At 37.2% G+C, this 19,197-nt stretch overlaps 1 protein-coding gene across 1 annotated transcript in view; it reads left to right on the top strand.

The window, feature by feature from the left end:
* BTC (betacellulin) overlaps window positions 1-18,840 on the top strand; it is a 47,483-nt gene extending 28,643 nt beyond the window's left edge. The window contains exons 3-6 of the mRNA XM_037529592.2: window positions 8,023-8,140; window positions 13,034-13,180; window positions 15,637-15,747; window positions 17,146-18,840. Coding sequence (XP_037385489.1) covers window positions 8,023-8,140; window positions 13,034-13,180; window positions 15,637-15,745 — 374 coding nt within the window. The 3' untranslated portion in view covers window positions 15,746-15,747; window positions 17,146-18,840. The remainder of the gene's footprint in view (window positions 1-8,022; window positions 8,141-13,033; window positions 13,181-15,636; window positions 15,748-17,145) is intronic.
* The last annotated feature ends 357 nt before the right edge of the window (window positions 18,841-19,197 follow it).

The raw sequence follows: 19,197 nt of genomic DNA, 5'->3' as shown, positions 1-19,197 counted from the left end.
ATACCTGAAAATGGATTTGTTGGATCATAATCATAGTTCTATTTTTAATGTTTTTGAAGAGTCTCCATAGTATTTTCTGTAGCAATTGCAACACGTGGGTAACTCTCTGGCTGGGGATCGAACTCGTGCTGCAGTGACTGTGGATAACTTCATAGGTTGCATCTTAACTCCTTGTGCCACCAGGAGGCCCTGATGATTAGTGATTTTATGTATCTTTCCATGCTGAAGGATGCCAGGTCCCAGCAGTACTCTAAGACAAGTAAGACAGAAACTTGTTCTTTGGGCAGCCTCCCAAATTGGGGTCTTAAACATGTGATCCTTCCCTTTCCTTCTCTAGGGAGGTACTGGGAACTGGTGTTTGCCTGTTCTATTTTTTTCCGAAATTGGGAAGGAGGGGTAGGGGATCAAACCCGAAACCAGAGACTGATTTTGCAGGTCCCAATGTGGCTAGTTTGTGCCAGGCCTGTCAGCATCCAAGACAGAAGTCAGTCTTTGGTGCATCCCTGGGAAATTCGGAACTTTGTGCAGGCAGCCCACTCTTCCCCTCCCCAGTGAGAAGCTGGGAACTGGGGAGCTTCTTCTAATTACGTGGTGCTATGCTGGGAACAGGGTGTCTTGAATTTCCTTGCTAGCTTCAATGTGGCTGGTTTCATGTCACTCAAGGCATGAAAACCTCTCAATTAGTTTCCGAATTTCTCACAAAAGAATATTTTCATGTTTTGTTGTTGAATCAGTGTGTTTAGGGAGTGGGAGCGGAATAGATTCCAGGCCTTCCTATTTCATCATTTTGCTGATGCTACTTTCCTGTTTCCTTTTTTTTTTTTTTTTTTCATGCTACATAGATGCTGCTTTTGTATTTCTCTCCAATTTCCTTTGACCAGAGGAGACAGGGGAGAGAGAGAGAGAAAGAGAGAGAGGGAGAGAGAGAGAAAGAGAAGGGAGATGTCTGAACAGAATACTTCCCACCTCCCTATTCCAAAGTTATTTTATCTCAGGCATTTTTCTGTTTCCAGCACCAGAGCCTCCTTCAAAGACTGCACCCACTGGTGAGGACCTTCCCATTGTCAAGTCTCCCTTAGTAATTCTCAGTACTGTGTTGCTTCTCACCCTGCTCAAGTGTGCCATAGAACTGGTCAACCATTTTGTCACAGTGTATTGTCCAGAGAGTGGAGACATTCCAAAATATGATGTATATCTTTAATTTCATCTGAACACTCATTTTCACATAATTAACATTTTTAAGGTTTTTACATTCATCTCTACTTCTACTCTGGAGACTTACTGAGGAATTAATGTTATTTTTGTTCATATTGTCTAATCCTTTTGATTTCTGTTCAAGGACTTTGACTCAGTCCTCAGTCCTTTTTTTCTTGGACATAGTCTGAAAACATAGCTCAATAATGCTCTTTGTGCATTTTGTGTGTATGTGCTTCTGTAACGCATCAATTTCGTTAACCCATTAGCACTTTTATTTCTCACTAGCACTTTTATTTCTGCCATTTCTTACTCTTATTTAGGAATACAGGTATGCAGATTTAGATCTTATTAATACTAAAGCTATTTGTATAACTAAAAACAACTGTAATAATGATTTGGTGAAGAATCTGAGTTTATTTAATGCCACAATGACAATTTGATGTCAGAAAAATTATTTTGAATTTTCTTGTATGGGATATAAAATTTGATTTTGCAAATGATCTTGAAAATACAATCATACATATTGTTATTTGAGAAATATTGCTTGGAGATGGAGCGAAAACAGACTTGCAACATAGTCATATTTTGGGCAACACTGAGGAATTAAATGAGAAGCTGAAACATAGAGAAAATATACTTATTTCTTTGACTAACAATTATTTTCAAACATAGCGGATTGTTAAGAGGAAAAAACAAAAGGACAAGTCCAATGATGGTGAAAATCAACTGATCTGATTTTGAAAATGCTAATCAAGATTTGGGCTTCCAAATTTTTGTGGTATTTAGAGTAGCACTGTTATGACTGCCCTGTTGCCATTGTTCCTTCACATTCACAGGCTGACATAACAGCATTGCCTTAAAATTCCAGGTAAAAGTAAGAGGTAGACTGTGCTAAACATTTTCCAGCTTAATTTTTCAGGATGTAAGCTAGATAGGTCAATGATGACTTGGGGCTTAGATCAGGGCAGTGAAGAGAGTAGGGTGACTCTGCAAATATTTTCAGTACAATGTGTAGAACTTCACAAATTGGGTATAGAATAAAAAAAGGAGTCAAGTGGAAACCAAGATTTTTGCCCTGAATAACAGAAACAATGGAGACATCACTTGCTGAGATAAGGGAAGGCTGAGAGGGGAATTAGGGGTCATTTGGAAGTGCTAACTTGAAATGTTCTCCAATTGGAGAGTTAGTGGGACAGTTGGTTCGGAGAGAAGAGATTTGAGATGGAAATATAAATTTGGGGATGTTACGATGAATGTGTTAAGACCAGGAAACACACAGGAATGAAGTATAAAGAGGAAAAGAGTTGAAGATTTGAAGAGATTAAAAAAAAAACAGCAAGGAAGAATGAGCAAGTGAGACATGATACACAAAAGAATTTCATAACTTGAACTGTTGAAAAAAACAAAAGGAAATGAAAAATTGTTGAAAAAAACAAAAGGAGGGACTCCCTGGTGGCACAGTGGGTTGTGCACAGCACTGTGAAGCTGTCTACAGCCTCTGCAGCACTGGTTTGCTTCCCAGCCAGCCAGGGAGCTACCCACATGGCGTGGCAGACCTCTCCTGTCTCACCTGCTACTCCCCTCAGCAGTGTTTTCAGTCAGTCTGTCTGTTCTTCTCCCTGCTCTGTCTCTGGTGAATTCTCTCCCCTTCCCCTGCCTCTGGCCTGTACCCCAGTTCTTGTATAAATAAATAAATCTTTAAAAAAAAAAAAAAAAAAAAGGAAATTTGTTTTCTTTCTGTCCATTACTTATTGTTTCACCCCAGCCGTGAAAAATTTTAAATACGTGCAAACACAGTCACACTTCAACACTGGACTCCTCTTTCCTTAAAGGAATAGAATGAAAAAGAGCAGCTCACTACTGTAAGTGAAAAAATAGTTGACACCAGCCCTCCTAGGTGAAGGACACACTGATTTAGTCTGATTAGCCTCTTGTATCAGCATATTCTAAAAGCATAGAAGGTTAACAACTCCATCTGTGAGATCTAGTTTTCTTTTCCTAGAGTAACCAACCTTTTTACATTTCCATAGGAAATAGCATTTATATAAGACAAATGGGAATCTTCAACTGTAATAAAATTTCAAATTCTGCACTTCTTCAAGGGCATTGTGAATTTGAATTCCTTTGTTTCAAGGAGAGAGTTGGCAAGATAAAAAAGGAAAATTAAACTGAAAAATATAAAACTTTTCCTCACCTCTTGGCTCAAGAAAGTTGTAAAATAAGGAAACCCCTAGTGGGAAGGTGCCTGGGAGTCAAGGACTAGAATATTAAAGTCTTAGGTTTGACTTCATAGACTAGGAAGAAACTTTTCTCCAAACTCTTCTGTAACCACTTAAACTCTTTTGTGTAATAGTTCTCATATGTGTGTGTGTGTGTGTGTGTGTGCGTGTATTTTTAGGTCAAATATCTATGTGAGAAAATGAATTATAAGCGTTTTCTTTATTCTCTCCTTGTTAACTTGTGGGACTTCTATTTCAAAATTTACCACCACCTTTAAATATTTTATATAGAGATTGAGCTAAGTGTCTAAGTAAGGGGCTAGAGACACTATGAGGTTAAAAACATTATGGTAAGAATTACAGAAAAGCACTGTAATAATCAGAGTACTGTTATCCTAAGAGTTGATTTCAGAAAAGTTGGTGATATTAATGTCATTATTTAATCATTAGATTTGTAATGAGTATTGTTGGGACATGTTAAATGATGGTTCTATGAAAAATAAATAAACCTAAAGTATCAATTATGAAGGTCTTTTTTTTTTTTTTAATCACAAAGGCATCACAAAGTCTCTTTTGATTTGTGAGTAAGAATCATGTACAGAAAAACTGAGAACTCTGCTGTTTAATCCATCCATCAAACTCAGGAAAATGCCATATTGAAATTAAATCATTTGACTAATGTATTCCTCCACGTCATTTTCGCCAGAGAACCTATCACACCTCATCCAACTATCCACAGATCACTTCTTGTCTATCTGCCCCTATAATCAAAGAAAGATGTCTTTACCTCTGATCCCTTTGACTATCTCTTAGAATAAGATTCTGAGCTATATTACCCATTGAGATGTATTACCCATGCCCATCCACTTGTGAGCTTGTGTTTTAACCTGGTTCATTTTTGTGTTGTTTTTTTTTTTTTAAGATTTATTTATTTAGGCATACTAGAATTGGGGTACAGGCCAGAGGTGCAGGGGTGAGAGGATTCACCAGAGACAGAGAGGGGAAAAGAACAGGCAGACTGACTGAAATACACTGCTAAGGGGAGCAGCGGCCCATGTGAGTAGCTCCCTGGCCGGGGATCGAACTTGTGCTGCAGAAGCTGCGGAAAGTTTCATAGTGCAGTTTTTAACTCCTTGTGCCACCAGGGAGGCCCTGGTTCATTTGTGTTTTGACCTGGTCTACTAATGGATGTAATATTTCAGTGCAACTTTGTGGGACAGATTTACTCCCAGAGGGATATTTTACTTTTGTGAATATGGGTTGGAAAAGAATAAGGTAGGAGGAAAAAAGATCAATTAAATTCCACTACTCCAAGTATCAGGGTAGTCTTTGTGGCCACTACGTTTTCCAGATCCTGCATTCTCTTCTCAACAGAGAAACAAAATACATGGAACTAAATGCTTCTGTCATAGGATTAACTTTTCCTTCTTCTTGATAAACATCTCTGGAGTGGAAATGTGGATTGCCTCACCCTCTGCCCCATGTCATCAGGTCTTAGGATAGGCATGAAATGTTAGCTTTCACTACTGTTCAATTTTCAGATAATGTGAAATTGATGAGTATTAGATGAAAGCATCTGAAATTTTATGTGTATTTCAAAAGAGGGAAAACCTTCTTAGTTCCATGAAAGATGAAGAGAGAATTCCATCAGTTTTTTTGGGGGTAGTATGTGTGATTTGTTTTTTCTCCAGATTTTAAATTTTTATGGAGAACTCACTGGACGTTTTCTGCTTGGTGTTATGGAGGGGATTTAAATCCAGATAATACTAGGAATATTTAAATGCATGCTTAATTGCCAAACGAGAGAGCTCTGTGAGCAATCAAAACAGGACCTGGCAACCATTTCCTTGTGCTGCCTGGATGAATGGAGGCTGATCAAATCACTTCTTCTAGCAACTGACGGTTAAGGCATTTTTGGTATCATCCTCTGTGGTGTTTATTAAAAGATTGGCTATATTTAAGGGGAAACAGCAAGTAGAGGAGGAATTATTAAAGTTCAGAACATAGTACTATATGAGTTATATTTAAAGGCAGATATACTTTGTAAAGAATTGGAAGGTATTTCTGGAACACGGCATCTCTGTTGCTAAATTTTACTGCCTCTTAAGTTCATCTCCTTGCCCTGCATTCTCCTGCGCAGGTGCAACATCGCAGATGTCTGCATGGCTCCAGTATGCCCTGGTTTTCTCCTTACCCCAGCATCTGTCTGCACTAATCCAGTCTGCAATCCCCTACCTAATACATCAATAAAATGCTTTACTGTTTGGTTTTTATGTATACCAGTTATTCAACCCATAAGAACTTATTCAGCTTTCTCTTGACTTGTATTTCAAATATAAACTCCTCAGCCTACTGATGTTTGAGGTCTCTAACTTGATTAGCAGCCATCCTTGACTGTTTTCCATCATCTCCTTCCAAGTCTTTAAATCTGCTTTCCACTCCGTGAAGTAGGCTTACACTTGCCTGCCACTGTACTTTTACTCTTGACATTCTCCATTATCCCATTGCTTGCTCAATTCTTTCTTAAAAAAGTTTGCATTTTCCAGAATTTTTTTTTAATTCCATAGGCACTCTGTATTGATACAAGATTTCTCTTAGAATTGTCAAGATTTTTTTCTAAAATTCTACAATAAATTTATTTAGTGGGGATTTTACTATGCCAGGCACTCTGCTACAAATATTCAGAAATATTTTTTATGTGAGCTTCTTAACAACTCCTTAGGTACCTGTTTCCATTTAGCAGTGTACATATGAGGAGACTGAGGCTTAGAGAGGTTTCTTGGCTTGCCCACACCCATAGGACAAGAGAAAGGCGGAACTGAAAATAAAATACTAATTTCCTTTCCAATCAGTGTTCTTTCCACCCTTTCCAATGTTCTGCACTGTTTGTAGAATTACTATGGTTTTCACTGGTTACTTATTATTCTCTTGAATTTGTTCTATCGTACAAATTCAGATAGACAGGATATTCTTTTTTTTTTTTTAATCTTTTTGCAATGCCTACTACAGGGCTCTGGAAATAGAAAGTATTTAAAGACAGAAGCTGAATGATATTTTACTGACCTCTATTAAATCTACAAGTCATTGCCCTTGTGATACTTTGCACTTATTTCTGGGAGAAGTTTCAGTAAGACTTTCACTGTTTGGCGTGCATGGAAACAAACATCTGGCATGTACCATCAGTGAACATGGCTGGTTATCAAGTCCGGGACCAAAACCAGGTCAGCCAGTTCCTCAGCAATATTCTGCCACCCCTTGAAACTTGGTGCTGTGACCTGACATCATAGGAATGTGCTGTGTATCCATAGGCTCTTTGCAATGCTTCTCTCCTGGCTCTTGGGCAGTTATACCCATTATAGGTGTGTGTGTGTGTGTGTGTGTGTGTTTACCCATTTCATAATATTAAGAAGTTTAGCAATTAGTCATGCTATTAATAAAAGTGTTGTGTAATGTCATTGGAATTGCAGGTACCATGCCAAACCTAATGTCAAGTTCCCTTTGGAAGTGAACACTGATCTTTCCAGCCCCACATGCGTCCGAGTCCTATAGGTTCTTGGTGATTCTGTCTATGTGGACAGTCTGACCCTGAGCTGAGCTGCTACTTAGCTGTTTCTCTGGTTGTGGGCCGTGAGTCAACACATAGAATAGCTATTTAGTATTTCTCTACTCTTCTTGACAACCCTGATTTATTGAAAGGTTCTCCCTGTAAATGATAAGGAAATTGCTACATACTGCTGTCCCCCATTAGAAAATTAGGCAATTAAGATTTTAAGAAAAGATGAGGAAGTCAGTGCAGAATTGAAATCCTGGGTATGAAGCTTCCAATATTTTCCTTCTCCTTTGGGGCAAATGAAACCACCCAGCATCCAGAGAGAGGGATAATCTCTCATTCAGGCAAGCGTGACTTCTGGGCACATCAGACTAAGAGCATAGGACAGCTACCTGCTAATCACGGGGCTTAATAGAGCATCATAGCGGAAAGGCTGAGAATGTAGACTCTGGAGTGAAACACCCTGGGCTAGAGTTGCAGCTCTGCCACTGACTAGCTGTGCCATCCAAGGAAGGTGACAACCTCTCTGTGTTGTTGCTCATCCTTAAATAGAGATTAGAATGAAGATGACCTCACATGGCTGTTACCAGCATTAAATGAGTTAATACGTAAAAGGTATATAGACCGGCATCTGTTACTGAGTAAATGCTATGTAAGTGGTTAAGTTAAAAACCCAAAGAAAAGAAACAAAAAGAAAAGGAAAAAAAAAAAAAAAAACTTCTTTTCAATGCCTTCAACCTTGCAGCACTGATAATCTTCTTGGAAAGAATAGCTTTATCTCTTATCACAACTAGACCCTGTATATACCACATTTGAGAGATACTGAGGTCATAGAACTGAATTAAAACATGAAATATTCCCACCTTAGTCCTCATTACTCAATCTCGAGAGCTATTTTGGGGTCACTAAAGTCTTTTATCCAGTATGTAGAGAAGGAAAAACGAGATCGGGGAATATTCTACAGAGCGAACTAACAAAGGATCACAGGAAAGTGATCCTACTTAGAAATGTGTATTTCAAGTGCGTTGGTTCATTGAACTTTTTCTCCTTTTTCAGCTACTACCACACAATCAAAGCGAAGAGGCCACTTCTCTAGGTGCCCCAAACAATACAAACATTACTGCATCAAAGGGAAATGTCGCTTCGTGGTGGCTGAGCAGACGCCCTCCTGCGTGTAAGTGGAGCCCCCCAAGACAGCAAGTAACGGGGCGCAGCATGGCGCCACCTGGGGTTTGCCAGCACTGGAAAGTCTGAGCTAACCAAGCCATCTGTCGGGACACATTTCTGCCTGGTCCAGCCTCTGGGCATGTGTTTAGGGGCGCTTGGGCAGCTCCTTGTGGAGAAACTGACACACACTTTCCTCCTGAAATATGAGCTTGTGAGAAAGTCCAGATCTGCTTCCAGGCAGGGCCGTGTCTTCTGCTGCCTTACGCAAGCCAAACTGATTCTGTCCAGTGTTAGGGTGCGTTTCAGCTCAAATAATCCACCAGGTGGTTCCAATGGAAACAAATTCTTTTGGCATGTGTTGTGTGGTTTGAAGTTAATGTAAATATGAAGGAATTCCTGCCAAATTAAAAGTTACTTTTTTTTGCAGGTGTCAATTAAGGGCAAGGAAATTGATTCTATTTATAAGAAAAGATTCACAAAGCCTGTTTGCTACAGCAAAGAAAGTGACAAATTCTCTTTCTAACTCATAGAAGATTAAGAGTTCACTTTTAATTTTACTCAGGCACAAACCTTTTTGCATATTTTACTTTCTTTTAAGCAGATGTGTCCCCAAGCCCTTTCCCCGTAGAGGAGCAAGGGGATTTTTAAAATATAATTTTGACCTAAAGTTCATACAATGTTTATGTTAGTCTCTGTGTTTCTCCCAGTATATATTTTTTTCCTTAAGTATGTCTGAGTAGTGGTAACACATTCTATTTAAGTAGATCATTTAAGGGTCATGGACTTCCTCAAAATTCAATTATAATTAAGTTTAGTTTTAAAAATAAAACACATGGGTAGTATTCAGAGAGGAATAGAATTGCTAGTGTAAAGGGATAAGGCAAACGAGCCTAAGCATGTGCTGGGAAATATACAGCTAATTAAAAAAATCATTTAATTGCTCACTGGCTTAGGAAGCTATATTAAGTTTTAAAAATATTGATGCCCTTTAACCTGGCACATTTCCTTACTGATCCCTGTGTGTGCAGACTGTTGTTCTTTAATATTGCTGCCTTCTAAATCACAGGTAGTGTGGAATATAAATCAATACAAGCTTGTCCCTTTCAGTCAGAGGTTAAAATTCATTTCCTTGGTTCCACAGCTCTTCTAATCCTGGCCTAACCCTAAGGCTATATCTCTCACCCTGTTCCCGATGTTCCTCTAGAATTTGATATTCCATTCTTTTTTTTAACTTATTTTTAATTTTTTTTAAATATGCATTCCATTCTATGGGTTATTACACAAGCTCTTCTCACAGTCTGGAAAGTTTATTCTTAGTCATGTTCTAAGGTGCAACTCAAACATCAGCCCTTTCTGGACCCCCACACTGACTTCTCCTGAGACACATGCCGGAGTAGGAGTTAGATAGCCTTCTCTGTCTGCCAGTCACATTCTAGGGATGCTCTTTCCTCCATAGCTGAACTGCCTGTTTCTTTGTGTGACTGTGAGCTACTAAGGGCAGGGGCCACGGTTTTTTATTTTGTGTGTTCTAGAACCAAGTATGTGCCTGGAATTTATTAAGTGCTCAAGAAATGCTGGAGAAATAACTGAATAAGTCCTCCTGTCGTGGTCCATCCAAGGCTATGTTAATGCCAGAACCCAGGCCTTAATATGAAATAGGAACATCTAACTGGGAGTGACACAGAATGAATGGGACGTAGAAAAGCATGGGAGACAGGACAGAGATTTGGGAGTCCAACAGACATTTGTTAAAATTTTATTTCCACCCATTATAAGCAGTGCTAGCAATGGCTCATTTACCTCTCCTGAGTCTTAATTTTATCATCTATAAAGAGGGAAAGTACTGTCTTTCTCTGACGTGTTGGAAACTAATATCTCATGATATTCAACACAGAGCAAATTTTCCATATGATGTACCATTGAGATGAGTGGGAGATGTTTAACCAATGCCTGGCGTTGTAAGTACTTAATGTAGCAGAAATTCAGACAAAACTGTCATGTCATTGGTGACTACTCATCTTAGGAAACCAGAAGTAAATCTTTTTGCTGGCGATCACAGAAGATTGTGGATTCCTGTTTTTTATGTAAAGAAAACAAAAAGTATATTGCAAATAACTCAAATTTTCTGGTAGTCTTGTTAATATTTTCTTGGAATGGAGACTGTATCCAGATATATCATTTTTATTTATTTATACAACACAATTTGTTAAGCAGTGTTATTCTGATCCAGGGCATGAACTTAATTAGTCATTCTCCTGTTTTTAAATTGCAGTCCAATTCACTTAACTTTTCTATACCTCAGTTCTCCATCTATAAAATGGGATCTATAATCGTGCTTACCTCTAAAGTTGTTATAAGGATCAGTTGGGTTAATACTTATAAATCTCTTATAAGAGTGTCTGGTAATTATTTCAGTTGGTGATCTCAGTTCCTGACTTTGCAGAGTCCTCAGGGACAAGAAATTCTTAAAAATTCTTTAAAATAAAAGATGTTTTAAATTTGTTTGATAGATAAAAGCTCACTCATTCAGCTTTTAATAAATATGTATGAGGATCTTTCAGCCTTGCCTCATGCTCTCCCATAACAGATACACATACAGATTAAAAATGATGACCAGATGGCATGTTATTTGTTTGATGAGAAGTAAAATATCACGGGAGTATTACAAGTAACTGTGTGAAGGCTTCATCTTCTAGTATGGCTCCACTGCGTTATAACTGGCAAGAAGTACTATTTAGTAGGGTCTTCCTAGTGGTGCAGGGGTTAAAGTCTCAGCACTATTATATATCACCATTCACTACAGCATGAGTTCAATCCTGGCCAGGGAGCTATCCACATGGCACGGCAGACCTCTCCTGTCTCACCTGCTGCTCCCCTCCACAGTGTGTTTCAGTAGATCTGCCTGTTCTGCTCCCCACTCTGTCTCTGGTGAGACACCAGAGACACCTCTGGCCTACATGCCAGCTCTTGTATGCATAAATAAATAAAAATAAATTAAAAAAAGAAAAAATTTAATGAAAATTTCAGTTAAAGCAGGGCTAAGGAATGCAACCAGAGTTTAAAATTAGAAAAGCATTCTAAAAGAGCAGCAAGTAATTGCTGTCTATTTTATGGGAAAAAAGCTATTGTTTAAAAATGTCATATTTAATAAATTTGTTAGAGAAACATTTAAGCTAATTGGAAGAAGCTGTATTTGTAAGGTATTATGACCCTATTGGGGTCAGAATGGGGGGCGGCAATTGTATGGGGAATATAACAATAAAATTTATAAAAAAAAAAAAAATCTCCACACATGCAATTTTAAAAGTGATATTTCCCTCCCAGTTCCTGTTCTATGTGCAACATATTCCTGATACTTTGAGATATTTATTCATTTTATTGTGAAGATCCCTGGGTACCTGGCAGTAAATAATGTTCCCTCTTCATCTGGGTTCTTTTGCTAGATGTTATTAGGCATCTTTGCTTTCATTGAGCCTCACCTTTTAATTGATGGTTGTGGCTGAGTTTTTCTTATCTTTTGAAGTGTTATAATAGCTACATTTATGGTATTACAAGATCTCCTTTCTTGAGAAATACAGACTTGGTGGCAGTTAACTGACTTGGCTCTTACCAAACATAAATGGCCTGGTAATAAAAAAGAAAACACCAACAATAACAAATATGAGATTGCACAGAAATCTTTTCCAGAAGCATAATTTCATCTTTTTGAGATTTCAATAAAAATGTATATGACCAGCACCTCTCTGTGTTTTGAGTGAGTCTAAGAAGAAAAAACATGCATTAGCATGTTTGCTAATGCAAAGGTACTGATATTACACCATATAATTTTGGTTTTAAAATGTCCTGAGACCTGCTATATTTACCATTTAAGCATCTGATATAATTCAGGAAATATTACCTATGGTCTCCAAATCACTGAGCCTTCAGGTCCTTGAGTGTCAATCAGGCAAGTCTTGACTTGATCAAATGTTTCTATAACTGTAACCTCAAACCTGGGGCATCTGCTCAGTGGAGGTGAATCCTAAGTTTGTATTGATGGACAGTTGAGAGAATGAAGGAAGTGATGACCTGTTGATTTCTGGTCACTGTACTTTAAGAAGGTCATTTTGAGGAGAGTGGCGGGAATGGAATGAAAATGTGGACTTGGAGGATCAGGTGAAGGAAACAGCGGATACAATGTACTATTTTAATTTAAGAAGATGTGGTTAGGGTGACAATCAGAGCAATGGAAGAAAGAGCATTACCTAGTCTGTGACCTCTGTCAGCAGTATGGCTCTTAGAACTTATGGGTGTTAGTTACAAAGAAACAAAGAGAAGGGGGTGAGAGAGAGGAAAAAATATGAATTAATCACATAGAATAAAGGCCTTTATGGAGTTTTTTACATTTGGACACAAGTCTACGAGCTTTCACATACATTACTGTTTTGATCATATAAAACAGTATATATATTTATAAAACTTTTTAGATTTATAATAACAGAGCATAGGCACTTTGAGACTGTTTATATTGCCCTATGATGAAGTGAGAAATCCTGGGGAGTTTTAAAGTTCTTCTCGTGGAAGTATTTAAACATTTGGGAGTGCTGTGAAAGATAACTTATTATCCCCTCCTTTTCACACCCAGAATCTAAAATTTCAAAATAAATTTTAGTAAATTGCTATCATCTCTGCTTATTTATATGAGACATATTTTTAATAATGTTCAAGTGATGACAGATTTTCAGCAAAGATAGTGAAGTTATTCATGCACAGTAGCATACAGTTTTTATTTTTCTTTGAAGAAATTGTGTCCTTTATTAATTCCAAGAAATGAAGTCTCAATTTCTTAAAAAATATTAGATTCCTAAAATTATTGTTTATTTTACATTGTTTTATTTTTCTTCTTGTTTTATTTTTCTAGCTGTGATGAAGGCTATGCTGGGGCAAGATGTGAGAGAGTTGACTTGTTTTATCTAAGAGAAGATAGAGGGCAGGTTTTGGTGATTTGTTTGATAGCAGTTATGGTAATTTTTATCATCTTGGTGGTCGGTGCCTGCATATGCTGTCAGTAAGTATTTTGAAATTAATTTTAAGTAAATCTGAGTAATCGTATTTGGCTCATTCCCCCCCCCCTTCTTTCCCTTCTCCCTACCTTTTCTCTTTCCTTTTTGCTTAGAGAATAAACCACATGATCAAGGTTTGTCATCATTTATATGAAGTTTTTATTTGTAATAAAACTCTCCTCATCCCCCTCCATTCCTTTTTGAGAACCACCATTCTGTGGTCAAAGTCTAAGGGTTGGTTTTTTTCTTATATATTCCACAAATGGGTGAAAGCATGTGGCATTTGTCTTTTTCCTTATGACTTCATTCACTTAGCATAATTCCCTCAAGTTCCATCAATGTTAATTGCAAATTGAAGATTTCATCTTTATTTTTATGGCTGAATAGATTACTATATTTTTTATGGCTGAATATTAATCTATTCAGTTATATCTGCTATATATACATATAACATCTGTAGCCACTTATCCATTGTTGGGCACTTGGTTTGATTCCAGATTTGGGGGATTGTGAATAGTGCTACATTGAACATAAGAGAACACATGTTTTTTCAAATTAGTTTTTTCATATCCTTTAGATAACTACCTAGAAGAGGGATTACTGGATCATATGGTAATTCTATTCTTTTTTTGTAACCTCCTTACTGTTTTCCATAGTGGTTACACCAATATACATTCCTACCAACAGTGCACGAGGGTCCCTTTTTCTCCACATCCTTGCCAACAGTTGTTATTTCTTGATTTTATGGTCACAGTCATTCTAACTGGTGTGAGGTGAACTCTAATTGTGGTTTTGATTTTTATTTTCCTAATGATCAGCAAGGTAGATCATCTTTTCATGTGTCTTTTGGCTATCTGCACATCTTCTCTGGTGAACTGTCTATCCTTGGGTGAAATATCCATTTTTTAACTGAGTTATATGTTTTTCTATTGTTGAATTGTATGAGTTGTTTGTATATTTTGGATTTTAACCATTTGTCTAATATATTATTCACAAATATATTCTCCCATTAGGTATGTTGCCTTTTCATTTTAATGATTTCTTTCACTATGCAGAAGCTTTTTAGTTTAATATATTTACATTTGTTTGTATTCTTCTAAGACAGTCATTTAAAAATTTTTCATTACAAGAAAAATATTATGTAACTGGGTGTGATGATGTATATAAACTAAGTGTATTGTAGTAACCATTCCACAGTATATACATATATCAAATCACAATGTTGTATATCTAAGACTAATACAATGTGATGTCAATTATACCTCAGTAAGATGAGGCCAATTCTTTAGTCTTAAAGTCTTATGTGAGCTAGCAAATAGACAAGGCTTTGACTTTCTTAAACTGTCACAATAACTTTTAAAGATAGAAACAAACGAAAACATTTTTTTTCTTGGCCACATTAAAATAATAAATTTTATCTACAAAAGATGATTACACTATTTTTTCTGTCTTTACTTTTCATTATATAACCAACAATGACTTTGGTAATTAAGAAGACCTTTGCTTTTATTCTGAAATAGAGTAGCTTGCTACAACTCTTAGGTTAGTTTCTTTTGGAAACCCACTATGTTTTTTATCAGACAAGGACTCCCACAGAGAGTACTAAAACTGTATTTTCTTAAAAGGCAGCATCTTGTTTTGAAACAAGTTTTACCTATTACATTTACTTTGCCCATTGTACACACTGGAGGGAGGGGCTGTGATTCCTTCTTCTCAGTGTTGCTGCGAGAACAGCATCTGCAGAGTCACCTGGGATCTAGAGTCTTTGACTTTTGTATCATTAAATTTCTTTGAGATCTTGGAAAAATTTCTTAACATCATTAAACTTTAATTTGATTTTCTCTGAAATAAACCATGTAATCTATAGTCATGTAAAACTTCTGTGATAACATTGATTTATTGTTTCCCTTTGTTTATGAAAAAGGAGATTTTACAATGCCAAGATTGGGGCACAGCTGAAAAATGTTAATTTCTTCACACCAATTTTATTACATTATTTTTGAACAATAGTTTAAGAAAACTGGATTGCAGTCCAGAATACCTAACACATGTATTCACTGATGCATCTAAAAGCTTAATTGACATATCTAAAGACTCCCTTCACTCTCTTGATTTTCTAATGTCTATTTTCCATGTAAACTTTCTCTCATTTCATATTACATAATGTGTATCAGGCTATTTCGTAAAATAACTTGGCCTGAGAAAATTCGTTTGTGCTAGCCAAGCTCCATCAACAACAGATATCGTTTATTACTATTTAGAAATTATACCCTGTCCACACTACTGCCTATAGAGCTATCATTTGAGACTAGAGAGAGATGGGGTAAGTGAGACTCTAAAATATTTAAGGAAAAAGGGAACCTGTGTATTTTGGTGTAGAGATGAAGTCATAGGCCCTCTTAATGATTCATTTTGTATTCACGTGAACTAACAGGCTCATTTTGATACTTTATTTTCTAAGTCCTCTTAGGAAACGTCGTAAAAGGAGGAAGAAAGAAGAAGAAATGGAAACTCTGGGTAAAGATATAACTCCTATAAATGAAGATATTCAAGAGACTAGTATTGTTTAATGGTAAGTGTGATAAACTTGGTGGATGAAAAACTATTCTGGTGACATTTATTTGGTGAAATGGGGCTTAACTGAATCTAGTAAACCATTGATTGGACTTGATTATGTTTTAAAAGTCTAAAAATTGACATTTTCCCATAGAATCTGAAACCAAATATAATAAATTCTATCTTTGCATGTTGACCACAGAGAAAGGCATTTAGGAGAGAGGACTTTGTATACTTTTTCTAATATACTGGGATCAGTCTGCTTTCTAATTCCACATGGTGGTGGTGTTTATTTTACATTTCCTGCCTCATTTGGGGGCATAAGAGAGAACTATTTTTGTTTAGACACCTTATATTGAAAGGTAAAAACAATAGCAATGTTTTAATAATGACCACATTTATTGAGCATTTACCATACGCCAAGCACTGTTCTGTGCTCTTTAAATGTTGTATTAGTTAGGATCATAGCAAGACTCACAGATCTTCTCAGAAGATGAAATGACAAGATTTTGATGAAGAGGCTGGGAGAACAGGGTTGAGGGAATCCTCAGAAACGTGAGGCTTTTGGAGTCTAGCTGTGGCAAGAGGCATTTGCTTCCAAAGCCTGGAGGAAGTGTTACCGTGTCTGAGACACTCATCTACCCCCCCCTCAGGGGCTATAATTGCAGACAGATATAGCTGCCTGGAATCTAAGCAAGGAAGGAGGTGAGGACTGGAGATAAATAGCCCTGGCTTTCCTCCTGCCTCCAGACCTTCAGCCAAGTTCAAACCAGAACCTGAACCTGGGGGTCAGAGAGCCTATGTGATGCAATCTGTAGCATCAGTCCCCAGCAGCACGCACAGAACAGGGTAGAGGACAGCCTCCGGAGTATAACTAGCATAATCAGCCCAGGAACTTTGGCCTATCACAGCATCTAACCCATCAAGCTTGTTTAAGATGATGAAAATGTGTTGGCTCACATGAGCTGGCAGTTAGAAAGAAAGGTCATCTTCATATGTAGTTGAACCAGGGGCACCAACTCAGGGAAACACTTTTTCAAGCTTTTTTTTTTTTTTTTTTTCTTTTGCTGCTCACTGTTTGAAGAGTTGACTTCATCGTTGGCTAGGACATCTTAAGTCATAACAGATGCCAGCAGCAATTGGAGCCGCTTGCTTCCTTGTTTACGTCCAGCAAGAGAGAGCTGTGGCTTTCCTAGCTCTTTCAGCAGTAACAAAGAATCTTCTTTCTCAGAAACTCCCAGCAGATTAATGGGGTATCAAGGAATTACAGTATTCTCTTAACAATACAAGGATTACTCTAAGGAATTGAAAGCAGAATACAGGCTCTCCAGATTTTTTCTTAGTTGTATGTTACATTCCTTTTCAATGGTATGTTCTTTTTTTCTCTCTCTCTTTTTCATTTTAATTCCTATAGGCTATGAAGGTACCTCCAGGCTGGCTTGCTCATTTGAAAATGGATGGACTGTGTCTCAGGAAAACTGCTAGCTGAAATGAATTTCAAATAATGTATTTACTTTTTGCTTGTAAAGTTTGTGTTGTTTACTATTGTTTTTATAATAATAATACATAATTTTATTATTTTTGAGTAATTGGGAAAAATCACCCAATTAAGAAGGGGAATTATAGTAAATTCCCAAATTAAGTTTTGTGACCAGGATTACTAGTCAAACAAAAAAAAGAAAAAGAGGAAGGAGTTTAGAGTTTGGGAACTGAATTAATAATAAACATTTATTGAACACATAACATGTGCTAAGAGTTTGAAATATATTATTTCATTTAATCCTTGCAAGAGCCTGTGAAATACATATTATGATTTTCATTTTCCATGTATGAAAACAGGCCCAAAGAATTTAAATAATCTACCCCAGATTTATAATTAGGAAAGGTAGAGTTGGAACCAAGATTTACCCAAGTTCAGAGTCTATCCTTTTGGCCATCATCTCTGTTAATTTTATAACCCAGAATTTCATACTGAGCTACATTTTACCATGAATGAGATTTTCTGGTCATTTTCTGCAGAAACTCAGGATGCAGTCTTGGCCTGTCTTCCTTTGCCTTCATGCTTTCCATAGCATTGGCTTTTATCATGTTTTGTTTTGTTTTGTTTTGTTTTTTGCTCCTGTATAAATTCTCAGTGACATGAATAAATTCTTACATTTTCAAAGCAAACAAATTTATCCCATAGCTAGGGTAATGGATAAAAATGGAAAGTAAATGCCTGTCAATCTTCAAGTCCAGGTAAGTGTTAATGCTCATGAACACATAAATTATAGCACCAGAAGAAGCTGTTTATTCCAAGGTAATGACTAGTGAGAGGATACTAGAGTGCAGGCAGAGCCAGATTGTGGTCATATTTCTTCAATTTGTTCTAAGAAAACTATCTGTAATAGCTCTCAGGTAAATTTAGTGTAATGAAATCATGACTATAGTCATTTATTGCTTGCAGCCATCTTGCCAAATGCTCTTTCATCTCCATATATATTTAATAAACACTTTAAAATCTGAAAAAGCAAAATCTACATATGGCCAATATTCCACAGACTATAGTCTTTTTTCGTTGACTGGGTAGATCATTTACAAACACCAATGGAAGGTGTCTCTGTGTTGTTGTATGTTGGTTTTATTGCTGATCAATCAAGCAGTTTCTTTTCTGGGATCTGTAAATTTTATGTACAGTGTAGACACCATACACAATGTGTAGCAGGGAATTCAAAAGAAAGGTAGATTGTACCTTCTATCACACAGGATGTTGAGAATGAGACAGTGTCTATGCTTACATATAACACAGAAAGAGCTCCCATGTCAAGAGCTAACTCAAACAACTGATCATTTTCTAAATCGATATCGTCTCCTGTTAATGACCATCCTTGAAACAGGATCATTCCAACAGATTTATGTTGTAGATGCTCTATTTTTAAGTTTCTGGGTTCACATATGCCCTTTCTTTTTCTCAGTCTTCCTTGCTTCTATGATGGCTTTACAAATGCTTGTTAGAGCATTTAAAAACAAATAAATCCTCAATACTGTAAATATTCCTGAACCAAATTTGGCCAACCAATGGACTCTCTCAAGTCAATTCATGCTTGAAGATTTTGTTCTAATACTAAAATGCTAATGGTATCTCTTGAAATTTAATAGATCTGGTTTAAAGAAAAAAAAACTGAGGTTGGGCCTCCCCGGTGGCACAGCGGTTGAGCGCTGGGCTGCGAAGCTGCCCGCGGCCTCTGCGGCGCCAGTTCGATCCCCAGCTGCTCCCAGGCCACCGGAGGAGGGTCCCACATGGCGCGCAGACCTCTCCTGCTGCCCGCTGCTCCCCTCAGCAGTGTACTTCAGTCCTTCTGCCTGCTCTGCTCCCTACTCTGGCCTTGTGAATTCTCTCACCCTCCCGCGCTTCTGACTGTACCCAGTGCATGTATAAACAAACAAATAATAAATAAATAAATAAATAAACATGCCTCTATAAAAA

Source organism: Talpa occidentalis, unplaced genomic scaffold (assembly GCF_014898055.3).
Source record: "Talpa occidentalis isolate TD23 unplaced genomic scaffold, MPIMG_talOcc4v2.1 talOcc4.6, whole genome shotgun sequence".
Taxonomy (NCBI): Eukaryota; Metazoa; Chordata; class Mammalia; order Eulipotyphla; family Talpidae; genus Talpa; species Talpa occidentalis.
This window is presented reverse-complemented; position numbering and strand designations above follow the sequence as displayed.